The sequence below is a fragment of the Saimiri boliviensis genome, chromosome 21, assembly GCF_048565385.1.
Source record: "Saimiri boliviensis isolate mSaiBol1 chromosome 21, mSaiBol1.pri, whole genome shotgun sequence".
NCBI lineage: Eukaryota > Metazoa > Chordata > Mammalia > Primates > Cebidae > Saimiri > Saimiri boliviensis.
In genome coordinates this window covers 22,938,015-22,961,614 of record NC_133469.1, presented here as the reverse complement: position 1 = coordinate 22,961,614, position 23,600 = coordinate 22,938,015, and the positions used below count along the sequence as shown (strand labels likewise).

The 23,600-nt window shown below is 43.6% G+C and overlaps 1 protein-coding gene across 17 annotated transcripts in view; it reads right to left on the bottom strand.

Annotated features, from left to right (window-relative positions):
* Positions 1-23,600, bottom strand: part of LOC120363169 (uncharacterized) — a 68,831-nt gene that overhangs the window by 35,305 nt on the left and 9,926 nt on the right. For 15 of the 17 annotated variants that reach the window (XR_012515399.1, XR_012515398.1, XR_012515394.1 and 12 more), the window contains exons 5-8: positions 14,926-15,048; positions 12,025-12,111; positions 2,086-2,294; positions 1,327-1,464 (exon numbers count right to left, since the gene is read on the bottom strand). Coding sequence is in view for 7 of the 17 variants with exons in the window: in XM_074390800.1 (XP_074246901.1) it covers positions 1,327-1,459 (133 nt within the window). In the remaining 10 variants the exon portion in view is untranslated. Of the gene's footprint in view, positions 1-1,326; positions 1,465-2,085; positions 2,295-12,024; positions 12,112-14,925; positions 15,049-18,764; positions 18,851-23,600 lie in introns of all 17 variants that reach the window. The other 2 variants (XM_074390799.1, XM_074390805.1) reach the window with 2 other exon arrangements.

Below are 23,600 nucleotides of genomic sequence, written 5' to 3'. Positions count from 1 at the left end.
CTGTTTTCTGAGTCTGGTAGCTTTCATTTGCTCAACAGATGTAGTGATACACAATGTTTGACTGATTTTGTAACTAAGTGCTCGTCTCCTGTCTTACAAGTGTTCGTTTTTGTCTTCAATTTGACCATAGCAAAGAAATGGAACGTTTCCTCTCTCCTCCCCTTTCCCATCCTGTAGGAAGGGGAGCCAGGAAAACAAACTGTCCCCACAGGCAGGGGCTGCCTTCCAACTCTCAAGTCTCTACCTTACAAATTCAAGTCTGAAATCATTTCATCTCTTTTGGAACCTGTAACCATGAGCTAGCTCTATCTGTCTCTCAGAACAAGGAGGTGAACAAAGCCCATGAAGTTACTGGGGTAGGGCGGAAGAGTCATTCATGTCAAAGTGGGAATTTTAAAGTACTCAGAGCTCCACGGCTAAACTTTTGGGTAAAACCAAAACAAAAACCACTTTTTTTTTACAGCTCTGGCGGCAACATTTCATACCTTTTGCAGTCATTTTAAGCATGTCCTTCAAGTTTTCCTTCAGTTTTCAAATTACAATTGGAAGAAATAAAGCTGCTTCTGTCAAGGTGACTTAAAACCATCTATTAAGAACATAGGGCCGGGCGCGGTGGCTCACACCTGTAATCCCAGCACTTTGGGAGGCTGAGGCGGGTGGATCAGGGGGTCAAGAGATCGAGACCAACCTGGTCAACAAGGTGAAACCCTTTCTCTACTAAAAATACAAAAACTAGCTGGGCATGGTGGAGCAGCTACTCGGGAGGCTGAGGCAGGAGAATTGCCTGAACCCAGGAGGCGGAGGTTGCCGTGAGCCGAGATTGCGCCATTGCACTCCAGCCTGGGCAACAAGAGCGAAACTCCGTCTCAAAAAAAAAAAACAACCACAAATAATCTCTTCCACGGCAAACTCTTTTAAATTTAAGAAGTCTCCAAATATTTGAGTCTGAATTATCCCAATTAGTAGCTTCCTTATCGAATAGGAGAAAAGAAACGGCTGGGCCTTTAACCGGCTCCTTCAGTGAGGTACCAGCCTAGCTGGATAGGCCAGGCCAGAGGATGGGATGGAGACTCCAAAACTGGAGTCTGAATTTTCATCGAGGAAAGAGAGAGACTAAACCAAAAAGGCCTCAAGCAAGAAGGCTCAACACCAAAGACAAGAGGCAGGACTAGCCTTTGCCCCCCATGCCCAGCCCTGGGAAAGGTGGCTATAGGCAGGAGGGAGCTGGAAGCTGCGGATGTCTCTGGGGTGACGGGATGGGAAGGAGGTGGGGAGGTGGTGGCCAGAGATGTGCCAGAGAGCAAATGGCACCCATGGCTTCTTTACCTTTGCGCCTCTTTGTGTTGGTGGCAGGCTCTGCAGTGGTGAATGCTGGCGCTGCAGCTGCCACAGACTCAGTCTCAGATTCATAGCAAGGCACCACCTTCGGCCTGCAGCAGGCACAACAGAGCCAAGCCATGGGGCCTAGGCAGTAACATAATGTATTTCCCATGGTGATATAGAAGGGGACCTTCAAAACAAAGCCCCACACAAAATTAAAAAAAAAAAAAAAAAAAAAGAAAAAACAAAACTAAGCAACACACAAAATAAAAATAAAAAAAAACGACCAACAAAAAAGAAAAAAACAAAGCAACAGAGCAGGTGCCAAGGGCACAGACGCTTCCGTGAGAGCAGTCGGAGCTCCTCCTCTCCCCACTAACAGCTTCCGACTGAAGGCTGCTGGCCCTGGCTGGTGCCTGTCACCCACAAAGCCTCCTATGTCACCTCGTTACCAGGAAACAACAAAGTCAGGCCAGTGGCTCACAATGCCATGCCCCATAACCCCATCCAATGGCTCACAATGCCCATCCCTGCTGCTGGCCACCTGTGGCCACCCTGCCCCTCTTGGTGACGGCATTATTCATCCTGGGCTGCCTGAGATAGCCCATTTTTCACTATACGCCTCAAGGGGCTCTGAAATGTCCCTTCATAGATTCTGTACAGACAGCGTGTCTAACCTGTGAATAAAAACTAAGGTTTCATTCTGCGTGATAAATCCACAATCACAAAGCATTTTCCCAGAATCCTCTGGGGCCCACCTCTCACCTTCAGCTTCCTGCTCCTGGTTATCTGGGCTTCTGTCTTGTGTGCTCTGTCAGGTTTAGGCCTTGTAAGGGTGAGTTCCATGTCTCCACTCATTTATACCTGCCCAGTAGGGCTGACTCTTGGGAGGGTCTTCACGGTGACTGAGGCCATGGATCCTTCACACTGTTCCTTGAATCCACTTGACATGAAATACTCATCCTGAAACGATGCTTTGAAAGTGATGCTTCCAGTCAATTATGGGTCCACTGTATTATGGGTCCCTAGCACCCAATACATGGCATAAAAGAAATGAATGAAAAACAGTGAGTGAATGAACAAGTGTGCCTACAAGGTGAGAGAAAAGTGGTCCTACTTGCTAGGTGTGCTACGAAGGCATGTGGGACTGTTGGATTCGCTATTTCATAGTAGGCCTGGGGCTTTGAAGCCTGGCATTTCCTCATTCTAAACCTCAAATTCCAATAAATTACCACCAAGTGGACAGAGGTCCACGGGCCAGAGCTCTTGGTGTGAACAACGTACCTTTTTTGGGTGTGATTAATGGACAGGGACTATACAAAACTAAAAGCAACATGTGCTGACTACCTGCAAGCCGTGGTGATAAAGCACTCTGTATACATGATCTTATTCAATGCTTGTTACAAACCCATGAGGTGGATTTTTAGACAAGCTTTCTATTCTAGAGCTTTTTCAACAAGAGGCTAGTGTAGTGAGCTTTCCCCTACTCAGCAGCAGATTCAGATATCTGTTATCTCATGGCCAGTCTCATTACATGTACACTCCTACATGCTTCTCCTCTTCCTCTCATGATTTTATAGCAAATCCCACGCATCATATAACTTCCCCCCGACTGTCTTGGTATATGTCTGTAAAAGATACGATTCTTGTTTGTTCTTTCAAGACAAGGTCTCTGTCACCCAGGCTGGAGTTCAGTGGCATGATCTTGGTTCACTGTGGCCTCTCCTGCCTCAGCTTCCTGAGAAGCTGCAACTACAGACTCACATCACCATGCCCAGCTAATTTTTTTATTTGTATTTTAGTAGAGACAGGGTCTTGCTATGTTGCCCGGGCTGGTCTAGAATTCCTGGATTCAAAGGCTCTTCCCGCCTTGACCTCCCACACTACTGAGATTATAGGTGTGAACCATTGTGCCCGGAGACAAGAACTCTTTAAAAAATGTAATCCCAATACCATCATCAACCAATCTTCTCACACTACTGCTTTTTTATCACTGTCAACTCTCCTGCTAGCTCCAGATTTCCAGTCATTTCATATATTTATGGTTTGAATCAGGATCCAAATAAAGTCTCTCTTTGGGATTGTTTGATTCACCTCTTAGGTTTTTTAAATCCTGACAGCTTCCTACTTTGATCTCTGTGATGTCCCTTGCAGTTCATTTATTGAATAAATCAGGCCGTTTCCTCATAGTTTGGATTATGCTAAGTGTATTCTCATTATGCTGTTTCCCATACTGTGAATTTTGCTGATTTTATCTTGTGATGTTGGTTAACTTGCTCTTCACTTTGTTCTAGTTTTTATAAATTAGTAGTTTGATCTCAACACTCGGTCACATTCAGGTTGGACTTGAGGGTCAGGGCAAAAAGACTGTGCTAGTTTCTTCTGGGAGGAGGTGTGTACTCACTGGACATCTTTTCTTTTTTAATTAGTGATGTTAATGGCCATTGATCAATTACGGATTGAACAATGAAGGTATTGTTGTATCATTCCTTCTTCATTTATGAGCTGCCATACTTCCAGAAAGAGATACTGCTACCCTAAGAAGGGCCTTGCATGAAGAAAACAATAACGTACATATAAAAAAGAGATGCTGCTTCTTATAAACGGTGTTACTCACTTGTACAATTTATATAGAAAATGCCAGTTCATGGCTTGATTTCTTCTGTTTACCATTTTTCAAAATGATGGGCTGTTTCATTTACATCCTTCAGTGGTCACCACTTCTATTAGTTAATTTATGTAGACAGGGAGGGTCTAGCTGTGTTGCCCAGGCTGGTATGCAGAGAGGCAGTCATGCCACTACAGCCTCAATCTTCTAGGCTCAGGTGACCCTCCCATCTCAGCTTCCTGAGTAGCTGGGACCAAAGACATGGGCCCTCATACCTGAGTAATTTTAAAAATGTTCTGTAGAGACAAAGTCCCCCTGTGTTGCACAGGCTGGTCTTGAACTCCTGGATGAAGTGATCCTCCTAACTCAGCCTCCCAGAGTGTTGAAATTACAGGCATGAGGAACTGTGCCAGCCCACTTTTACTTTTTCAAAAGGATCACTCTGAATGCAGACATTCAAACATATCTGATATATCTCAATTCACTGCAACTATTATCCTGATTAGTATACAAAATGTCCTATCGTTGGTTAGAAGGAGTCCCTTCAGATTGGCCCTTCAGACATGTTGAAATCATCCTAATCATCTTTGATGGATTCTTTGCTATCCAGAGTGACAGTATGTTCCAGGCTCCTTACATATTTCTGGCCTAGACCTGAAATCAGCACTTTCTCCAGGAAGGCTTGTTTTCTTTCACTGGGCAATGGTATTTTTGAGCCTACAATCTTGGTGCTAGGGGTAAATAGTTTAATTTTAAAACTTAAAACACTGCCTGGCTTATGCCTGTAATCCCAGCACTTTGGGAGGCCGAGACGGGTGGATCACCTGAGGTCACGACTTTCAGACCAGCCTGGACAAGATGGTGAAACCCCATCTGTACTAAAAATACAAAAAATTAGCGAGGCATCATGGCGGGAGCTTGGGAGACTCAGGCAGGAGAATCCCTTGAACCTGGGAGGCGGAAGTTGTGGTGAGCTGAGATTGCGTCATTGCACTCCAGCCTGGGCAAAAACAGGAAAACTCTGTCTCAAAAAAATAAATAAATAAAATAAAAAAAAATTAACAGCTTTATAGAGGTGTAATTTACATACTAAAATTTACCCATTTTAAGTGTACGGTGTGTGTGTGTGTGTGTGCGCGCGTGTGTGTGGTGTGAGAGAGAGAAAGAGAGAGACAGAGAGAGACAGAGAGAGAGAGAGAGAGACAGAGAGAGAGAGAGACAGAGAGAGAGAGAGACAGGGTTATCGCTCTGATACCAAGGCTGGGGTGCAGTGGTGCCATCATGGCTCATGGCTCACGGCAGCCTCAACCCCTTGGGATCACGTCATCCTCCTGCCTCAGCTTCCTGAGTACCTGAGACTACAGGCTTGTGCCACCACACCTGTTTAAGTGTTTAAATTATTTGTAGAGATGGAGTCTCTCTCTCTTTCCCAGGCTGTTCTTGAACTCCTGGGCTCAAGTGATCTTCTTGCCGTGGCCTCCCAAAGTGTTGGGATTACAGGTGTGAGCCACTGTGCTTGGTCCAATTCAATGAGTTTTAGTATATTTACAGAATTATGTAATAATCACCAAAAGCTAGTTTAAGAGCATTTCATCATCCCAGAAAGAAACCTGTGCCCATCAGAGTCACTTTTCAGTCTCATTCCCAGCCCTCGTCAAACAGTAAGCTGCTTTCTATCTCTATGTTAGGCTGCTCTGGACCTCTCATATAAACAAAATCATGCAATGTGTGTTCTTCTGCATCTGGCTTCTTTGACGAAGCATTGCGTTGTTGAGGTTGATCACCGTGGTAGCAGGCCTCAGAACTCATTTTTGATTGCTGCATAGTATTCCTTCGTATTCCCCACATGTGAATTCCTTCGTCAGTTGATGGGCATTTGGCTCGTCTCCACTTTTTGGTTCTTGAGAGTGTTGTTGTGAACATTCACCTACAAGTCTGTGTGTGAACAACATTTGCATTTTTCCTGGTTCGATACCTAGAAGTAAAGTTGCTGACTTTAAGGCAATTTGACTTTATTTTATTAGGATTTTTGTCTTGAGCCCCTTGCAGTTCTGCTACAGAAGGCAATTTTAATTTTAACATTTTGAGAAACTGTCATACTATCTTCCAAAAAAGTGGCTGTACCATTTTGCATTCCCACGGGCAGTGTATGAGGGTACTGTCCTCCACATCCTCTCCAGTGCTTGGTGTTATGCGTCTGCTTGGTTGTAGTTATTCTAGTGGGTGGAAAGAGACATCTCATTATGGCTTAATTTGCATTTTCCTAGTGACTAACGATGAACACTTTTTAATGTGCTTATTGGACATTAAAATATTATCTTTGGAGAAATGTTTCTTCATGTTCTTTCCCCATTTTTAACTGGATTGTCCTTTAATATTGAGTTGTAAGAGTTCTTCCGGTTATCTGTTATTAGACATACATATGATTTATAAATATTTTCTCCCATTCCGCGGGCTGTCTTCCCCTTTCTTGATTGTATCTTTTGATGTGCCAAAGTTTTAAATTCAGCTGATGTTCAGTTTTTCTTTTTCTTGCTTTTTCCCTCTCCTCCTTTTCCAGGTCTCATTAGGTAGCCCTGACCGGTCTTCAACTGTGCTTTTGATGTTGTATCTAAGACATCAGTGCCTTACACAAGAGCACAAGAATTTACTCTTACGTTTTCTTCTAAGAGTTTTATTGTTTTCGTTTTACATTTAGGTCTGTGATCTGTTTTCAGTTAATTTTTGTGTATGGTGTTAGGCAGGGACCCAAATTGATTTATTTGTACATGAATACCCAGTTGCCTCAGCACCATCTGTTGAAAAGTCTATTCGTGGTTGGAAACAGTGGTTCATGACTGTCATCCCAGCACTCTGGGAGGCCAAGGCCGGAGTACTGCTTGAGTCCAGGAGCTTAAGGCTAACATTTGCCTAATTCTCCCCAGAATTTCTCCAACAACTGCCTAATTCTTCCCCCACACCCAGCCCTGGGTAACCACCATTCTACTCTCTGCTTCTATGAGTTCAACATTTTTTTTTTCCTTTTTCTCTTCCCTCCCTCCCTTTCTCTCTCTCTCTCTCTTTCTCCCTCTCTCTCTCTCTCTCTCTCTCTCTCTCTCTCTCTCTCTCTCTCGTTAATTAATCAGTTCCTAAGCAGAGTTCAATTTTTTAAGGATCCACACATGAATGACATCATGCAGCATTTGTCTTTCAGTGCTCTGCTGATTTCACTTAGCATAATGTCGTCCAGTTTCTTCCATGTCATCGCAAATACAACAATTTTTTTTCTATTTTAAGGCTGAATAATATTCCATTGTGAATACAGAAACATATATTCCTCTATTCCTCACAAATCTGTGTTAAGGCTCCATAGTATGCCATTGTGACTGCAGGAATATATATTCCCTTTTTCCTTACATGTTATTGTATGCAAGGATTGTCTTTTCTCCACATCGTCACCAACACGTGTTATCCTAATCCCTGTCACAATTCCAGAGGTATTCCCTATAGAAATAGAAAAAACTGATTCTAAAACTTATATGGAAGCACAAAAGATCCTGAATAACCAAGGCAATTTTGACTCAACACAAGAACAAAGCTGGAGGAATCACACTACCTCATCTCAAAGTCTACTATAAAGCCATCGTGGTGAAAAAAGCATGGTACTGCTGCAAAGATAGACATGATCCACCACTGGAACAAAACAGAGAGCCCGGAAATAAATCCATGGATTTACAATGAACGAACCTTCCACAAAAATGCCAAGAACATGCAGCCCAGAAAAGACATTCTGTTCACAAAATGCTGTTGGGAAAACCTAATATCCACAGGCAAAAGAATAAAATGGAACCTCTTTCACCCCATATATAAAAATCAACTTGAAAAGGGTTAAATGCTTAAATATAAGACCTGAAAAGCTTCTTGACATTGGTGTAGCAAAGATTTTATGGATATGACCCCAAAAGCACACGGAGCAGAAGCAAACACAGACAAATGGGCTGTCATCAAACTAAAACTTACACAGAGCACAGGAAACAACAGAATAAAGAAACAATCTACAGAACGGGAGGAAATCTTTGGGGATCATACACCTGACAGGGAGTTAATAGCCAAAATATTCAATGAACTCACACATCTAGATAACAAGAACACAAGTAACCTAATTTTAAAAGGACTTGAGTATTTCTTGGTTAAAAAAAAAAAAAAAGACGAAAGACACGTAAACGGCTGAAAACACGAAAAAAATGCTTGACATCAGAAATCATCAGGGAAATGCAAATTGAAATCACAATGAGATGCCACCCCACACCTATTAGGATGTCTATTATCGAAAAGATAGGGTATCTATTGACTTCAAGTGTCATGGTTTCTTTCCAAAATTTCAATTATTTTTCAATTAATCAATTAATTTTTTTCGAGATAGGGTCTTCTTGTGTTGGCCGGTGCAATCATAGCTTACTGCAGCCTCAAACTCCTGAGCTCAAACATCCTCCTGCCTCAGTCTCCTAAGCAGCTGGGACGAAAAGTGTGTGCCACCATGCCTGGGTTTGGTTTTGTTTTGTTTTGAGAAAAAGTCTCCCTCTGTTGTCCAGGCTGAAGTGTAGTGATACGATGTCAGCTCACTGCAACCTCCGCCTCCCAGGTTCTAAGTGATTCTCCCGCCTCAGCCTCTGGGGTAGCCGGGATTACAGGCACGCACCACACCCGGCTAATGTTGTACTTTTAGTAGAGAGAGAATTTGGCCATGGCCAGGCTGCTCTCAAACTCCTGACTTCAGGTGATCCACCCTCTTCCACCTCCCAAAGTACTGGCGTTACAAGCCTGAGCCACCGCGCCCGGCCATAATTTTTCATATAATTCAGTTTTCATAGAGACAGTCTTTTTATGTTGCCCAGGCTGCTCTCAAACTCCTGGCTTCAAGGGATCCTCTCATGTTGGGACTACAGGGATGAGACACCACATTTGGCTTTCTTTCTTTCTTTTTTAAACATGTTTTCTCTCTCTTGCCAAGTTTGGAGTGTAGCAGCTAATCATGGCTCACTGCAGCCTCAAATTCCTGAGGCTCAGGAGATCCTCTCACCTCAGCTTCCTGACCAGGTGGGATTACAGGCCTGTGCCACCATGCCTGGCCTATTAAAAACAAATTTTTAGTTGTATTGATCTTTATTTTTTGTAGACGGATCTCACTCTCTATGTTGACCAGGCTGGTCTCAAACTCCTGGTCTCAAGGGATTCCCCCACCTCAGCCTCACAAAGGGCTGCAATTACAGGCAGGAGTGCCCAGCCTGAGCTTTCAATTCTATTCCGGTGACCTACACATCTGTCTGTGAGCCAGTACAACACTCTCTTGATTCCTTTGTAGCAAGTTTTGGAATTAGGAAGATAAGTCCTCGAACTTCGTTCTTCTTTTTCAGGATCATTTTGCTTATTCTGTGTCCTTTGCCTTTTCCACGTGAATTGTAGAAACGGTTTGTCAATTCCTGCAGAAAAGGTAGCAGGGATTCTGACAGGAATCAGGTTGAACACGTAGACTAATTTGAGGAGTACTGACAACAATATTTAGTCTTCTGATCCGTGAATATTGAATATCTTTCACTTATTTAGTTCTTCTTTGGTATCCTTCCACAGTGAGTATTTTATTCTTTGAGATGCTATTGTAAATGGAATAATTTTATGAATTTCATTTTTGGATTGTTCATTGCTAGCGTACAGAAATGCAACTGATTTATGTATGCTGATTTTGTGAACTTGGTGAACGAGTTTCGTTTTGTCTTCTTTCTGTTAATTTTAAGTTCTGGGGTACATGTGCAGAGCGTGCAGGTTACACAGGTTCACACGTGCCATGGTTGTTGGCTGCATCCATCACATCACGTGCATTAGGTATTTCTCCTAATGCTATCCCTCCCCTGGCCCCCAACCCGAGAGTCCCTGGTGTGTGATGTTCTCCTCCCTGTGTCCACGTGTTCTCACGGTTCAACTCCCACTTAGGAGTGAGAATATGCGGTGTTTGGTTTTCTGTTCTCGTGTTACTTTGCTGAGAAGGATGGTTTCCAGCTTTATCCATGTCCCTGCAAATGACATGAACTCATCCTTTTTTATGGCTGCATAGTATTCCACGCTGTGTATGTGCCACATTTTCCTTATCCAGTCTATCACTGATGGGCATTTGGGTTGGTTCCAAGTCTTTCCTATTGCAAAGTTTTTGTTTTTGTTTTTGTTTTTTTTAATGTGGATGCCTCAGAATTTGCTGTATATAAGATCATGACATTCAGAAGTAAGACAGTTTTACGTCTTGCTTTCTAACCTGGATCCTTTTATACATCGATCGCCTAGATGTCCTGGCCAGAACCAAAGGTGAAGAGACCTGCTGAACATGGCCATCCCTGTCTTGTTCCCAATCGCAGGGAAAAGGCATTTAGTCTTGCACCATTAAATCTGTTAACTGCTAGGTTTTCACAGATGCTTTCTACCATGCTGATGAAGTTCCTTCCTGTTTCTAGTTTGCTGAGAACTTTTTTCCATGCATGGATAGGTAATTTTACTCTCATTTACAGAAAAGAAAACCATCATTCAGACAGTCGGCCTCCAAAGATCAAGCCCTGAATCACAGTGCTGTCTCCACAGCACACTCTTTCATTTACGTTTTCCTCTGCCCCTCCTCTGAATTCTCTTTCAGTTCACTTGGGAATGTTGGTGTTCTCCACGAGGCTCAGCCCTCTGCTCGGGTGCTTCTCTCCGGAGTGGGAGGATGGCTTCCGCTGTCACCTGCACGCTGATGACTCCACACTCCCTATCTTCTTGCTCTCACTGAGCTCTGCTGTATCTTCATGCTTCCAAGACTTTTCCACTCAGATACGTCACGGAATCTCAAACCCGTCCTGTCCTAGAATACACTGTCACCTCCCTCCACCCAAGTAGGCTCCTGTGACTCTATGTTCAATACTGGATGCTTCTGCCATTTGTCCTGTTCCAGCCTGAAACCTGGTCGTGATCCCACGTCTCCCTCTCTTCGGCCCCTCCTCTCACCTTTATCTAATGAGTGGCCACGTTCCACCTGTTTTTTCTTCACCTGCACTGCTACTGCCTTCCTCCTGCCTCCAGTCTCATTCTACTCAAACTCACCCTCCAGGTTACCAGCAGAGTGATTTCTCCCAATTACAGATCCTCTGATACTCAGCCCTTCACCGGTTCCCTATTCCCCCAGCGTGGGAACAAGGCCTTTGCTCATCAATTCCATTTCATACACTAGGAACTTCCACCAAAGACTGAAGTCACTAAATTCACTTTCTGATGTCAGTTTCAGGAGCTGCATGCTACTTTCCTCATTTGGAGACATTAGACATTATGTCACTAGTTCTACTCTGCTGTCTTTTGCATGCCATGTTGTCTCCTGCCTCAGTGCTTCTCGTGTACTCTGTTGTCTTTTTTTTTTTTTTTCAATATTAAGCTTATTTAAATAGAAACAGGGTTCCCGCTGTGTTCCTCAGGCTGGTCTTGAATTCCTGGGCTCAAGCGATGGTCCTGCCTCAGCCTCTCACAGTGTTGAAATTACAGGTGTGAGCCCCCACGCCCAGCCCTGTTTTCTTGTTTTGAGAGCTTCTTCCTCTTTCCACATCATCCCCTCTATTCCTTTCCATCTTGAAAATCCCTCCTCTCTCGGCCCTCTTCTTTGAACCTCCTCCTGACTCTTGCAGAGTTAATTATGCCCTCCTCTGTGTTATTTCAGAACATTACGTGTGTTTATAATGTTACCTGTCTTGTCCTGTACCTGTCATTTTTTATTCTCACTCTGAGTTCAGCATTTATACTAGATTTATCTTAAAAACTCTTATAATTGCCAGTATATAGAAAGTTCTTAAGAAATATTTGTTGTAATCAACTGAATTAAGATTTATTGATAAGCCTCTTTGATTTTAATAGATCATTTTCTAATTGTCAGCTTAAATACATTGTTAAGATTTCCCCCCATCCCTAAGCCAAATTGCTTCCTATGCTGAAAAACAAAACAAAACAAAAAACACTACTGTGACTGCCGAAGCCTCCCCCTGCATGGCCACCCTAGGAGACATGCCGCAGGAGTACTGGGGAACGGACCCCTTCCATCTGCCCTCACTTACCTTCCTCAGGTACTTGGATGGGGCTGTCACTCACGTTACATGCTGCTGCAGCTCCTTGATCAGCTGGTCCTTGTCATGGGACAGAAACTGTAGGATCAGGACAATAAAGGCCTTCATCACCCGCAGAAAGAGGGCAGAAGCTCAAAATGAGTGTCAACCTATTACATAGCATAAACCAGGCATCCCCAAACTATGGCCCCCTGAGGCCATTTCTCCGGGCCCCCCGCCGCACGTCAGGAAGGGGCACCTCTTTCATTGGTGGTCAGTGAGAGGAGCACAGTATGTGGCTGCCCTCCGACGGTCTGAGGGACAGTGAACTGGCCCCCTGTGTAAAAAGTTTAGGGACACCTGGCATAAACAGTATTTACTGAATGAGTGAAAAAACAAGGTGACACTGGACCCTTTGGTGGTTCTGGAGAAGAGGACCAGGTACAAATGCCTGTGCTTCCAATCTCCACTCCATGCCTTGGTAAGTTGCCTGATCTCTCCTTAACCTCAGTTTCCTTCTCTGTGAAATGGGAAAAATTAAGGTTCCATTCCTCATCTGCGTTCTTTAAAGCTTCCATGAGGTAATACATATAAAATATCCAGGTAGTTTACACAATTATCCCTGTCATCAATACTTTCACCATCATTTTTACTATTATGATATACACAATTCTGTGCCTGGGACTCAATGAGCATTTGATATTTATTGACAATTTATTATTCATACGTTAGTAGTGCTATCCCCATTTTATTGCACAAGGCCTTTCACATAGAAGGTGCTCAATAAACACTTTTTAATAAACAAAAGCACGTATGTTCTGCAGCCATATTGCTGAAATGCCAATCTGGCTCCAGCCCGTAGTAGCTGTGTGACGTGGACAGGTTACTTAACCTCCTCTGCTTCTCTTTCTTCATCTATGAAGAGTAGAAGAGCTCTTAGATTATTACCTTTTGTGACAGTTCCATTATTTGGCATACAGTAAGTGCTCACTAAATATAATCGGTCATCTTTATCGTCAGAGCCAGAGAGGCCACGGTGCCCCCAGGTCACCATACTGTGGTATCCTTCCCCCACGGTTGCCCAGGTAAAGCCTGGAAGTTGCCCTGGTACCTGCTTTCCTAGTGCCCGTACGCAAACACAATAATCCCTGCGTTCTCCTGACTTCCCCTGGAATTGGGTCTGTGCTGCTCGCCACGGCCAACCCCGCCACCTGTGGGTGCTCCACAAAGCCCTCCCCACCACTGCAGGCCCAGTGCCAGGCCTTGGATGAAGGAGCAGAGTCAGGGCTGGAGAGAACCAAGTTCTCAATCTCCTGCTTGCGAGTCACAGCTTCCCTTGGCACAGAGGGTAGAGGTCACAGGGAGCTAGAGACCCCTGACTTGTCTGTGTCATGGGCCCAAAATGTGAAGACCTGGACTCTGTAGGCCGAGAAACAGAAGACTCCAGTGCTCCCAGGGCTCCTCGCCTCACTGCCTGTGCTGACAGAGGAGGGCCAATGCTTAGTCCCCTGGGCGCTTGGCCCAAGAAACTTTGCCAAACATGAAATCTCTTGGAAGGCTCAAACTTGGTCTTAAACATTTGTGCAAAGTCTGCACACTATTTCCCATTCTATCAGCGGGATTTTTGGCTTCTGTTATATATATTTAAGGCATAAAACATGATATTTTGATGTACATATACATAGTAACATGATTACTACACTCAAGCACAGTGGTATATCCATTACCTCACATAATTACTTCTTTTTTTCTTTTGTGGCAAGAGCATTTAAAATCTATTCTCTGTGCAAATTTCTAATGCATCTTGTTTCAGCAATTAAAGAGAAAAATCACATCCATTTCTCTAAAATATCCAAGAGAAATTTTTACTATTGTGTAATGTGTCTTTCTAGAAATCATGTAGGGCTTAGGGACAGGGGCTCAGAGCCAGCCTACCTCAGTTCAAATCTGGATTGCACCCTGTGCTATCTCTGAGACTTTAGGCAAATTTTCTCACTAGTCAGCCACCCACTTTCTTCATCAGTTAAAATAGGGATAATAATCGCATCTCCCTTCCAGCATTGAGAGGTGAGTCACAGAAAGCACTAAGAACGGTGTTTTCACGTAGTTAAGCTCTCCAGGTTAGCTACAGAATTAAAATAAATAATAGATTTATAATAATCTATCTCAAAAGATTCATTGTATTCATAGATTTGTAATAGATTCATAACAAATCAGAAACAATTGCTAACGTTTAGTGATTCTTATTACTATGCTTGTTCTGTGACATCTTGTGTTGCATTAGAGGAGCACAAACATGAAATAAGCCCCCTGGACCTATGGGGACCAAGACAGAGTCTCCCTTCTTTTTTTTTTTTTTTGAGACAGAGTTTCGCTCTTGTTACCCAGGCTGGAGTGCAATGGCGCGATCTTGGCTCACCGCAACCTCTGCCTCCTGGGTTCAGGCGATTCTCCTGCCTCAGCCTCCCAAGTAGCTGGGATTACAGGCACGTGCCACCATGCCCAGCTAATGTTTTGTATTTTTAGTAGAGACGGGGTTTCACTATGTTGACCGGGATGGTCTCGATCTCTCGACCTCGTGATCCACCCGCCTCGGCCTCCCAAAGTGCTGGGATTACAGGCTTGAGCCACCGCGCCCGGCCCAGAGTCTCCCTTCTTAATCTCATTTCCCACACTTCTTTCAACTGCACAGTGTCTTATTCTGTCTTCCGGACCCTCTTGAATTTTAGTTTGATTCTTCTGTATGCAGGGGTTAGGGAGGGGCACCAAAACCTGGCACAAGGGCACCGTAGACACGGCTCTATTCACATTGAGCTGAGGGTTCTGTCACCAACACATGAAAGACTGTCTGGGCAAGGAAGATCTCACGAGGCATGTGAGGGTGACGGTCAGCCTGGCAGCAGCCACACCTACCCAGTCACTGATAGTGTCATGACTCCCCAGGAACCAGACGTCGCCCTCTTCACCCACAGTTGCTGTGTCCCTGGTGTAGCAGATGTGCCCACATTCTACTTCAGCTGTCTTCTCTGGGTTACCCTGCAAAGAGAAGAGAGCTCCTTTGTTGAAGGCACTGAATGGAGAGGTGACGAGCCACAACCTGGGTTCCATTCTGGGTTTGATTTCTGCCTCCGGTTCTACCTGGTACCTGGGCATATCTTGCCATCTCTCTGAGTATATTTTCATTACATGAAGGGACAGGATGCATGGTACTGCTCTGAGTGGTTGTGATTAAACCAATTTCAATTACAAATTTAAAAAGTATCAATTTGCTTTTGCGTGACACTATACCAGAATAAAATTTCTACTATAGTGCGAACCTTGCTCCCTGCTATACGCTCAGCATTCACACCGTCTGGACAGATGAGAGCCATCAATAAACATTAGATGAGTGACTTTTCTTCCCTAAATACCATCTCATTTGAGCCTCACATAAAGCCTATGAGGCTGGTTTTTTTTTTGTTTTGTTTTGTTTTTTTTTTTGAGACAGAGTGTCGCTCTTGTTACCCAGGCTGGAGTGCAACGGCGCGATCTCGGCTCACCGCAACCTCGGCCTCCTGGGTTCAAGCAATTCTCCTGCCTCAGCCTCCTGAGTAGCTGGGACTACAGGCACGAGCCACCATGCCCAGCTAATTTTTTGTATTTTTAGTAGAGACGGGGTTTCACCACGTTGACCAGGATGGTCTCGATCTCTCGACCTCGTGATCCACCCGCCTCGGCCTCCCAAAGTGCTGGGATTACAGGCTTGAGCCACCGCGCCCGGCCTGAAGCTGGTTTTTTTAAGTTAACTTTTTGGTTTAAGATAATTGTGGACTTGCATGCAGTTATAAAAAATAATACAGACTGATGCCCCTATACTTTTTAGTAGTTTCCCATAGTGGGAACACCTTGCAAACTACAGTTTAGTATCTCGGCCAGCATTCTGACGTTAATACAATCCACCAGTCGTCAGATCTCCCATTTCACTCGTACTTATGTATGCATTGATTTTTATGCAGTTTGATCACATATGCAGGGTCGTGCATTCACCAACACATCAGGAAGATCTAGAACGTTGCTCTTTTATATCCACATCCACCTCCTTCATCCCTTTTTCCTCTCCTCTCCCTATCCCTAGCCCCTTGCCAACAACTAATCTGTTCTCTATTCTCATAATTTTGTTGTTTCAAGCATGTTATATAAATTGCATAGTGTACAACTGTTTGAGACTGTTGAATTTTTTCAGCATAATTTTCTAGAGACTCATCCAAGTAGTGTGCATCAATGGTTTGATCCCATTTATTTAGGAAACTGAGTCTCCCTCTATCACCCAGGCTGGAGTGCAGTTGCGTGATCTTGGCTCCCTACAACCTCTACCTCTTGGGTTCAAGTAATTCCCTGCCTCGGCCTCCTGAGTAGCTGGAGTTACAGGCACCTGCCACCATGCCTGGCTAATTTTTGTATTTTTAGTAGAGACGAGGTTTCACCATTTTGGCCAGGCTGGTCTTGATCTCCTGACCTCATGATCCAACTGTCTCGGCCTCCTAAAGTGCTGGGATTATAAGCGTGAGCCACAATGCCCGGCCCCAATCCTTTTTATTGCAGAACAGTATTCCATGTTGTGGGTGTAGCTCAGTTTTTGTTTAACTATTTACCTACTAAAAGGCATCTGGGTTGCCTCCAGGTTTTGGCTACTTTGAGTAAAGTTGCTACATACATTTGCATACATGGTTTTGTTGAAGACCATACATGGCACTTTTATTAGTTGATTTTAAGTAAAAATACAAAAAACAAAACAAAAAAAACCCTTATGCTCAAAGAGGCGTATCTACTTGCTCAAAGTCACTTACGGTTGGTATTTAAATTTGATTCTTGCTTCACAACCTAGTCACTTGACCGCTAAGCAGTATCTCTTGTGGAACATGAAATGGTTTTAAGAGCTATCTGAAAAATCATTTTAAAAACACTGAATTACCTCCCTGTTTGGATTCACTTCCAATTGTTCTGTGTATCAGGTTGATTCTTAGTTTAGTGCTGACATGCTTTGAACTCTCTGGAAGTCCCGTGAAGAAGATACACTTCAGAACCAGAGCTTTCAATGGGAATAGGATTTAAGTAGTATATGAGAAATTGTTTCTAAACCTGTAGTTATGATTATAATTGCCTTCTGTAATAATGTTTTCCGCTTGTGATGCTAGATCAAGGTAAGTGCCTTTATGGACTGAGTTGACAGGCACAAGATTGTATCAATATATGGAAGGCTGAACTCTACGCTTTTTTTCTTTTTTTTTTTAGATGGAGGCTGGCTCTGTTGCCAGGGTGGAGTACAGTGGTGAGATCTTGGCTCACTGCAACCTCCACCTCCCAGGTTCAAGTCATTCTTCTACCTCAGCCTCCTGAGTAGCTGAGATTACAGGCAGATGCCACCACACCCAGCTAATTTTTGTATTTTTAGTAGAAATGGTGTTTCACCATGTTGCCCTGGCTGAGTTTTTATATGCAACCGAAGTAGGTGTTCATTCAAATTAGATCGTTAGAACCTTTGGATGTTGCATGTAATATTCATAGTAACTATGAAGAAAATATCTATAGAATATAAACAAAAGGAAATCAGAGGGAAACAAATGTGTCACTACAAAAAAAATAAATAAATAAAAGGCGGCACGTATAAAGGAAATAAGGGTCAGAAAATATTAAGCCACAAAAAAGACAAATAGCAAAATGGCAGAAGTCCTTCCTTGTCAATAATTAAATGTAAGTGGAATAAACTCACTAATCCAAAGGCAGGAATTGGATAAACGAATAATAAAACATGATTCGAATATACACCGTCTACAAGAGACTCGTTTTATTTAAAGACACAAATAGGTTGAAAGTTAAAGGATGGAGAATATATTCCCCAAAAATAGTAACCAAAAGAGAGCTTGGGTTGTTATACTAGTATCAGACAAAATAAACTTTATGTCAAAAAAAATTGCAAAAGATAAAGAAGGAAATTTATTATATTAATAGAAGGGCCAATTCACCAAGGAAACAATAATCATAAACACATATGTTATAAACTTTTCAGCCCTAAAATACATCAAGTAAACTGACAAAATTTAAAGAAGAAATATACAGTTCTACAAAAACAGTTGGAGACTTTAATATCCCACTTTTTTTTTTTTGAGACAGAGTCTCACTCTGTCACACAGGCTGGAGTATAATAGTGTGATCTTGGCTCACTGCAACCTCTGCCTCCCAGGTTCAAGTGATTCTCCTGCCTCAGCCTCCCAAGAATCTGGGATTACAGGTGCCTGCCACCATGCCTGGCTATTTTTTTTAGGAGAGATAGGGTTTCGCCTTGTTGGCCAGGCTGGTCTCGACCTCCCGACTTCAGGTGATCTGTCCACCTTGGCCTCCCAAAGTGCTAGGATTACAGGCATGAGCCAACACACCCAGCCCTAATATGCCACTTTTAACAATGAGTAGAAAACTAGACTCACAATCACTAAGAAAATAAACGGAAGAACACCATCAACCAATTGGACCTAGCAGACACAACAGAACACCCATCCAACAGCAGAAGAACACACATTTTTCTCAAGTGCACATGGAACATTCTCAAGGATGGACAATATTTTAGCCCAGAAGAGAAGAATTAATCAACTTTAAAAGACAGAAAGAATACAAAGCATCATATCTAGTCACATGAAATCAGTTAATAGGAGAAATTTTTATAAAATTACAAATTTTTCCATTGTTCGACAAGTTAGGTTAGATGTGGTAACTCACACCTGTAATCCCAGCACTTTGGGAAGCCAAGGTGGGTGGATCACCTGGGGTCGGGAGATCGCGACCATCTGGCCAACATGGTGAAACCCTGTTTGTAATAAAAATATAAAAGTTAGCTGGGCATGGTGGCAGGCACCAGCTGCTTGGGAGGCTAAAGCATGAAAGTCACTTGAACCTGGGAGTCAGAGGGAGGTTGCAGTGAGCAGAGATGGCACCACTGCCCTCCAGCCTGGGTGACAGAGTGAGACCCTGTCTCAATAAAAAGGAAAAGAAAAATTAAACAACATACTCTTTTTTTTTTTTTTTTTTTTTTTTTTTTTTTTTTTTTTTTTTTTGTGACGGAGTTTCGCTCTTGTTACCCAGGCTGGAGTGCAATGGCGCGATCTCGGCTCACCGCAACCTCCGCCTCCTGGGTTCAGGCAATTCTCCTGCCTCAGCCTCCTGAGTAGCTGGGATGACAGGCACGTGCCACCATGCCCAGCTAATTTTTTGTATTTTTAGTAGAGACGGGGTTTCACCATGTTGACCAGGATGGTCTTGATCTCTTGACCTTATAATCCACCCGCCTCGGCCTCCCAAAGTGCTGGGATTACAGGCTTGAGCCACCGCGCCCGGCCTAAACAACATACTCTTAACTAGCCAGTGTATGAAAAAAGAAATCACAAGGGAAGTCAGAAATTATCTTGAGATAAAAGAAATAAAAAAACATAACATACCAAAAACTTACAGATTCAAGCAAACAGTGCTAAGAAGGTAATTTACACACATACCATTTTAGCCCATTCAGGCTGCTGTAACAATGTCATAAACTGGGTGGGTTATTAACAACAGACATTATTAGAGTTCTGGAGGCTGGGAATTTAACATCATCTCACCAAAAAATTTGGTGTCTGGTGAGGGTTCTTAGATGTCTTGCTGTGGCCTTACCTGGGAGCAGTGGCTCACGCCTGTAATCCCAGCACTTTGGGAGGCTGAGGTGGGTGGATCGCCTAAGGTCAGGAGTTGGAGACCAGCCTGACCAATATGGTGAAACCCTGTCTCTACTAAAAAGACAAAAATTCGCTGGGCATGGTGGCAGGCACCTATAGTCCCAACTACTCTGGAGGCTGAGACGAGAGAACTGCTTGAACCCGGGAGGCAGAGGTTACGGTGAGCAAAGATCGTGCCACTGCACTCCAGCCTGGGCAAGAGGGAGATTTCGTGTCAAAATAAAAATAAATAGAAATTTAGCTGTCTTGTTGTGGTCTCATATGGAGAATGAAACAAAGAAACTACTGAAGTTTCTATTTAAAGGGCACTAACATCACTAATAAAGGAAATGCAAATGAAATCCACAATGAGATACAACCTTACTCCTGCAAGAACTGCCACAATTAAAAAGTTAAAAAACAGTGTCAGCTTGAATGTGAAGAGGGAACACTTTTACACGACTGGTGGGAATGTCGATTAGTACAACCAGTATGGAAAACAGCACGGGGAGTCCTTAAAGAAGTGAAAGTAGAACTACCATTTCATCCAGCAATCCCACTACTGGGTATCTACCCAAAGGAAAAGAAGTAGTCACATGAAAAAAAGACACAAAGACACGTGCAAATGCATGTTTATAGCATGATTTGCAATTGCAAAGATATGGAACCAACCTAAGTGCCCGTCACTGATGAGTGCATACAGAAACTGTGCAGTATATACACCGTGGGATACTACTCAGCCATAAAAAGGGATGGAATCACGTCTTTTGCAGCGACTTGGATGGAGCTGGAGGCCATTATTCTAAGTGAAGTAACTCAGAAATGGAAAACCAAAATATTGTATGTTCTGTCACTTTACTTGATGCCACTAAATGGTATGTTCTATTTTACATAAATAAGGAGAAAAAACAAGGAAGTCTCAATGGGGGCATACCAACATTTCATGGGCACATAGATATGGGTATACTCAGAGAAATAACACAAAGCAATATATTGACTTTTATAAAATCAGCCAGCTAGTTTGTAATTTACGTGTTAGAACACTCATTTAATTTGTTCTCTTTTATCTGCTGCAATGCTTTCTTAAAAACATTAGATTTGCTCTTCTACGATGTGCTAGGACACGAACCCAGGTAGACAGAAGGTTGAGGTCTCATTTCGCATGGGCCTATATTACTTTTCTGGGTGTCAAGATCATAAAAACACCATCAAAATTGTAAGATAAAGTGCACTGACTGAATTTTTAAAATAATGAGACACAAAAAAGTTACATTTCTGTTGAAACAAATGTTTTATAATTGTTGTAATCTTTCTGAGACACAGGGTCACGGTCGCCCAGGCTGAAGTGAGAGAGTGGCTCTTCACTGGCACCATGTTTCACGCTACAACCTTGAATTCCTGGGCTCAAGGAATCTTCCTGCCTCAACCTCTGGAGTAGCTGGGACTACAGTTGTGCACCGCTGCACCTGGCTTTGGGAATTTTCCCACAATTGAAAAACAGCCAAACCCTAGACAAATTTCTTAGTAAGTCAAATATTATTGAACTGGTTTTTTTTCTTACCAACTCTTATCATCGATACACCTTGTCATTATTGAATTCACTTTGAGATCCTCAGAAACACTCTTACTATGAGTGACATCCCACGACAATGTTACTGATCCGGGCGATCCTTGGTTGTCTTTTTGGAAGAAAGAATTTACCCAAAAGACCAATTTGTAAAGCAAGAAAAGTTTATTTGGGAAGTACAAGTACACTTCAGGAGAGGAGTGGGCTGGCCCTGCTGGAGACACCCCCGTGGCATTGTGCACTGGGATCTTCTGCTGCCTCTGTTCTTTCTTTACCCAGTTCTCACCGAAGTCTGGGATCCTCCCTCACCGTGCTTAATACACACGCGCGGGAACCAGTGATCAATACGAATCCTGTCTAATGGTGGCACTGCTTCTTACTGCCACCCCAGGAAGGTAGGGCATTCCATTTTGTGCCCACTGTGCCTGCTCAGCTCTCAGGAATTCCCCTTTTGCCCTTTTCCTTCCTTACCAGGATCTAGTTAACAACATTCTGACAGTTGGACCACAGAGTGAGTACTGGGCAAACAGAGAGGTGCTCCGGGGAGTTCTTTCCAACATGGATACCTCCCTCTCGTGCCTGCTCACATCTGACTGTCCACCCTTACACATTGCTTCCTCTGGAGTTGGGACCCAGAAATCTTTTGGTAGATGGGGCAGAGGTCATTCTCTGTAGCGACTTCCTGCTGAGAGGGGCCAGCGAGGGTCTTCAGGATCCTTCCTCCTTGCTTGCTGTCATGGTGAGGAGGTTTTGATGACTGCTGCTGTCTCTTGGAAGGTCTGACTCGTGGTGTCCAGAGGAGACCTTGGTTGTCCTTGAGGGAAAGAAAGAGGTTGATACCCCCACCACAAGATCATCTGAAGTCTGATGGTTTCAAGGTGGGAGCAAATAAACTGAGAAGATTCAGAACGCAAGGCTTAAAAAGGAGAAGGAAGAGAGAGGCCAAGGGTCCCAGGAAAGGGAAGAGCTATGAGAATGAAGGCCAGGTGACACCCAGCAGAGCCAACCCTCAGTAGCCCTTTCCCAAAGGTGAGAGGCCTGGTTTATAAGATCTCTAATGTGCTCCTGGATCTGCCCAGATCTGTTAACAGAAAAACGCAAGAACTTTATTAGAAATGTGAAAACCAAAGGAAGAGATACTAGAACTACCCTTTGACAAGTAGTTCTCCATTCTGCTATTTGAAGACAATGAGCTTGATAAGGTAGGAATCCTTAAGTCTTCTCTTGGATTCTATATTCTATTGAGACCTAAACTGTCATTAAACTTTCCACTGCAAGGTGATTCTAGGACTGGCATCATAGTATATGAGGCCAATGGGTCTGTCCCTTCACTAGAAGTTTGGTACTCAAATCTGCTAGAATTTCCTCATGTGAAGATTGTGAAAACAAATGCTGAGTGTTTATGCCCTGAGTGCTGTCTGCACAGAGCTCCATCTTTCTGTCAGCATCATCTCTGACTTCTGTCTTGCTTGGAAGTCCGTCTGCTCTAAGCTCAATCTTGCTAGGAGCTCCCATCACTCAGAGCTCCATCTTGCTCTGAGCATGATCTGCTTGGAGCTCCAATGGCTCAGAGCAATGTGTGGAGTGCCCATCACTCTGAGCTCAATGTTGTGAGATCATCTTCTCTGAGCTCCACCTCACACTGAGCGACATCTGCTGCAACAGAGCTCCTTCTTGCTCCAAACTCCATCTGCTCCAAGCTCCTTCTTGCTCCAAACTCCATCTGCTCCAAGATCCTTCTTGCTCCAAACTCTCTCTGCTCCAAGCTCCTTCTTGCTCAGAGCTCCATCTGCTCCAAGCTCCACCTTGCTTGCAGCTCCAATCACTCCAAGCACTATCTTGCTCTGAGCACCATCTGCATAGACATTTACCTTACCTGGAGCTCCATCTAGTCAGAGATCCATCTACTCTGAGCTCCATCTTGCATGGAGTTCCAATCACTTCCAGCTCCATTTGGCTCTGAGCAGCATCTAGTTGGACCTCATCTTACTCTGAGCAACAGGTGCTTTGAGCCCCAACTAAAACCTGGCAACATCTCCTCCAAACTCCATTTTGTTTAGAGCTCCTTTCTGCTCAGAGCTCCTTTTTGCTCTATCTGCTCCAAGCTGCATCTTGCGCAGAGCTCCAATTGCTCAGAGCAACGTTCAGAGTGCCAATCACTCCGCACTCCCTCTCGCTCTGAGCATCATCTGCTCGGAGCTCTACCTTATACCAGCAATATCTGCTCCAGGCTCCATCTTGCTTGGAGCTCCTTCTTGCTCAGAGGTTTATCTTGGAAGTCTATCTGATCTGAGCTCCATCTG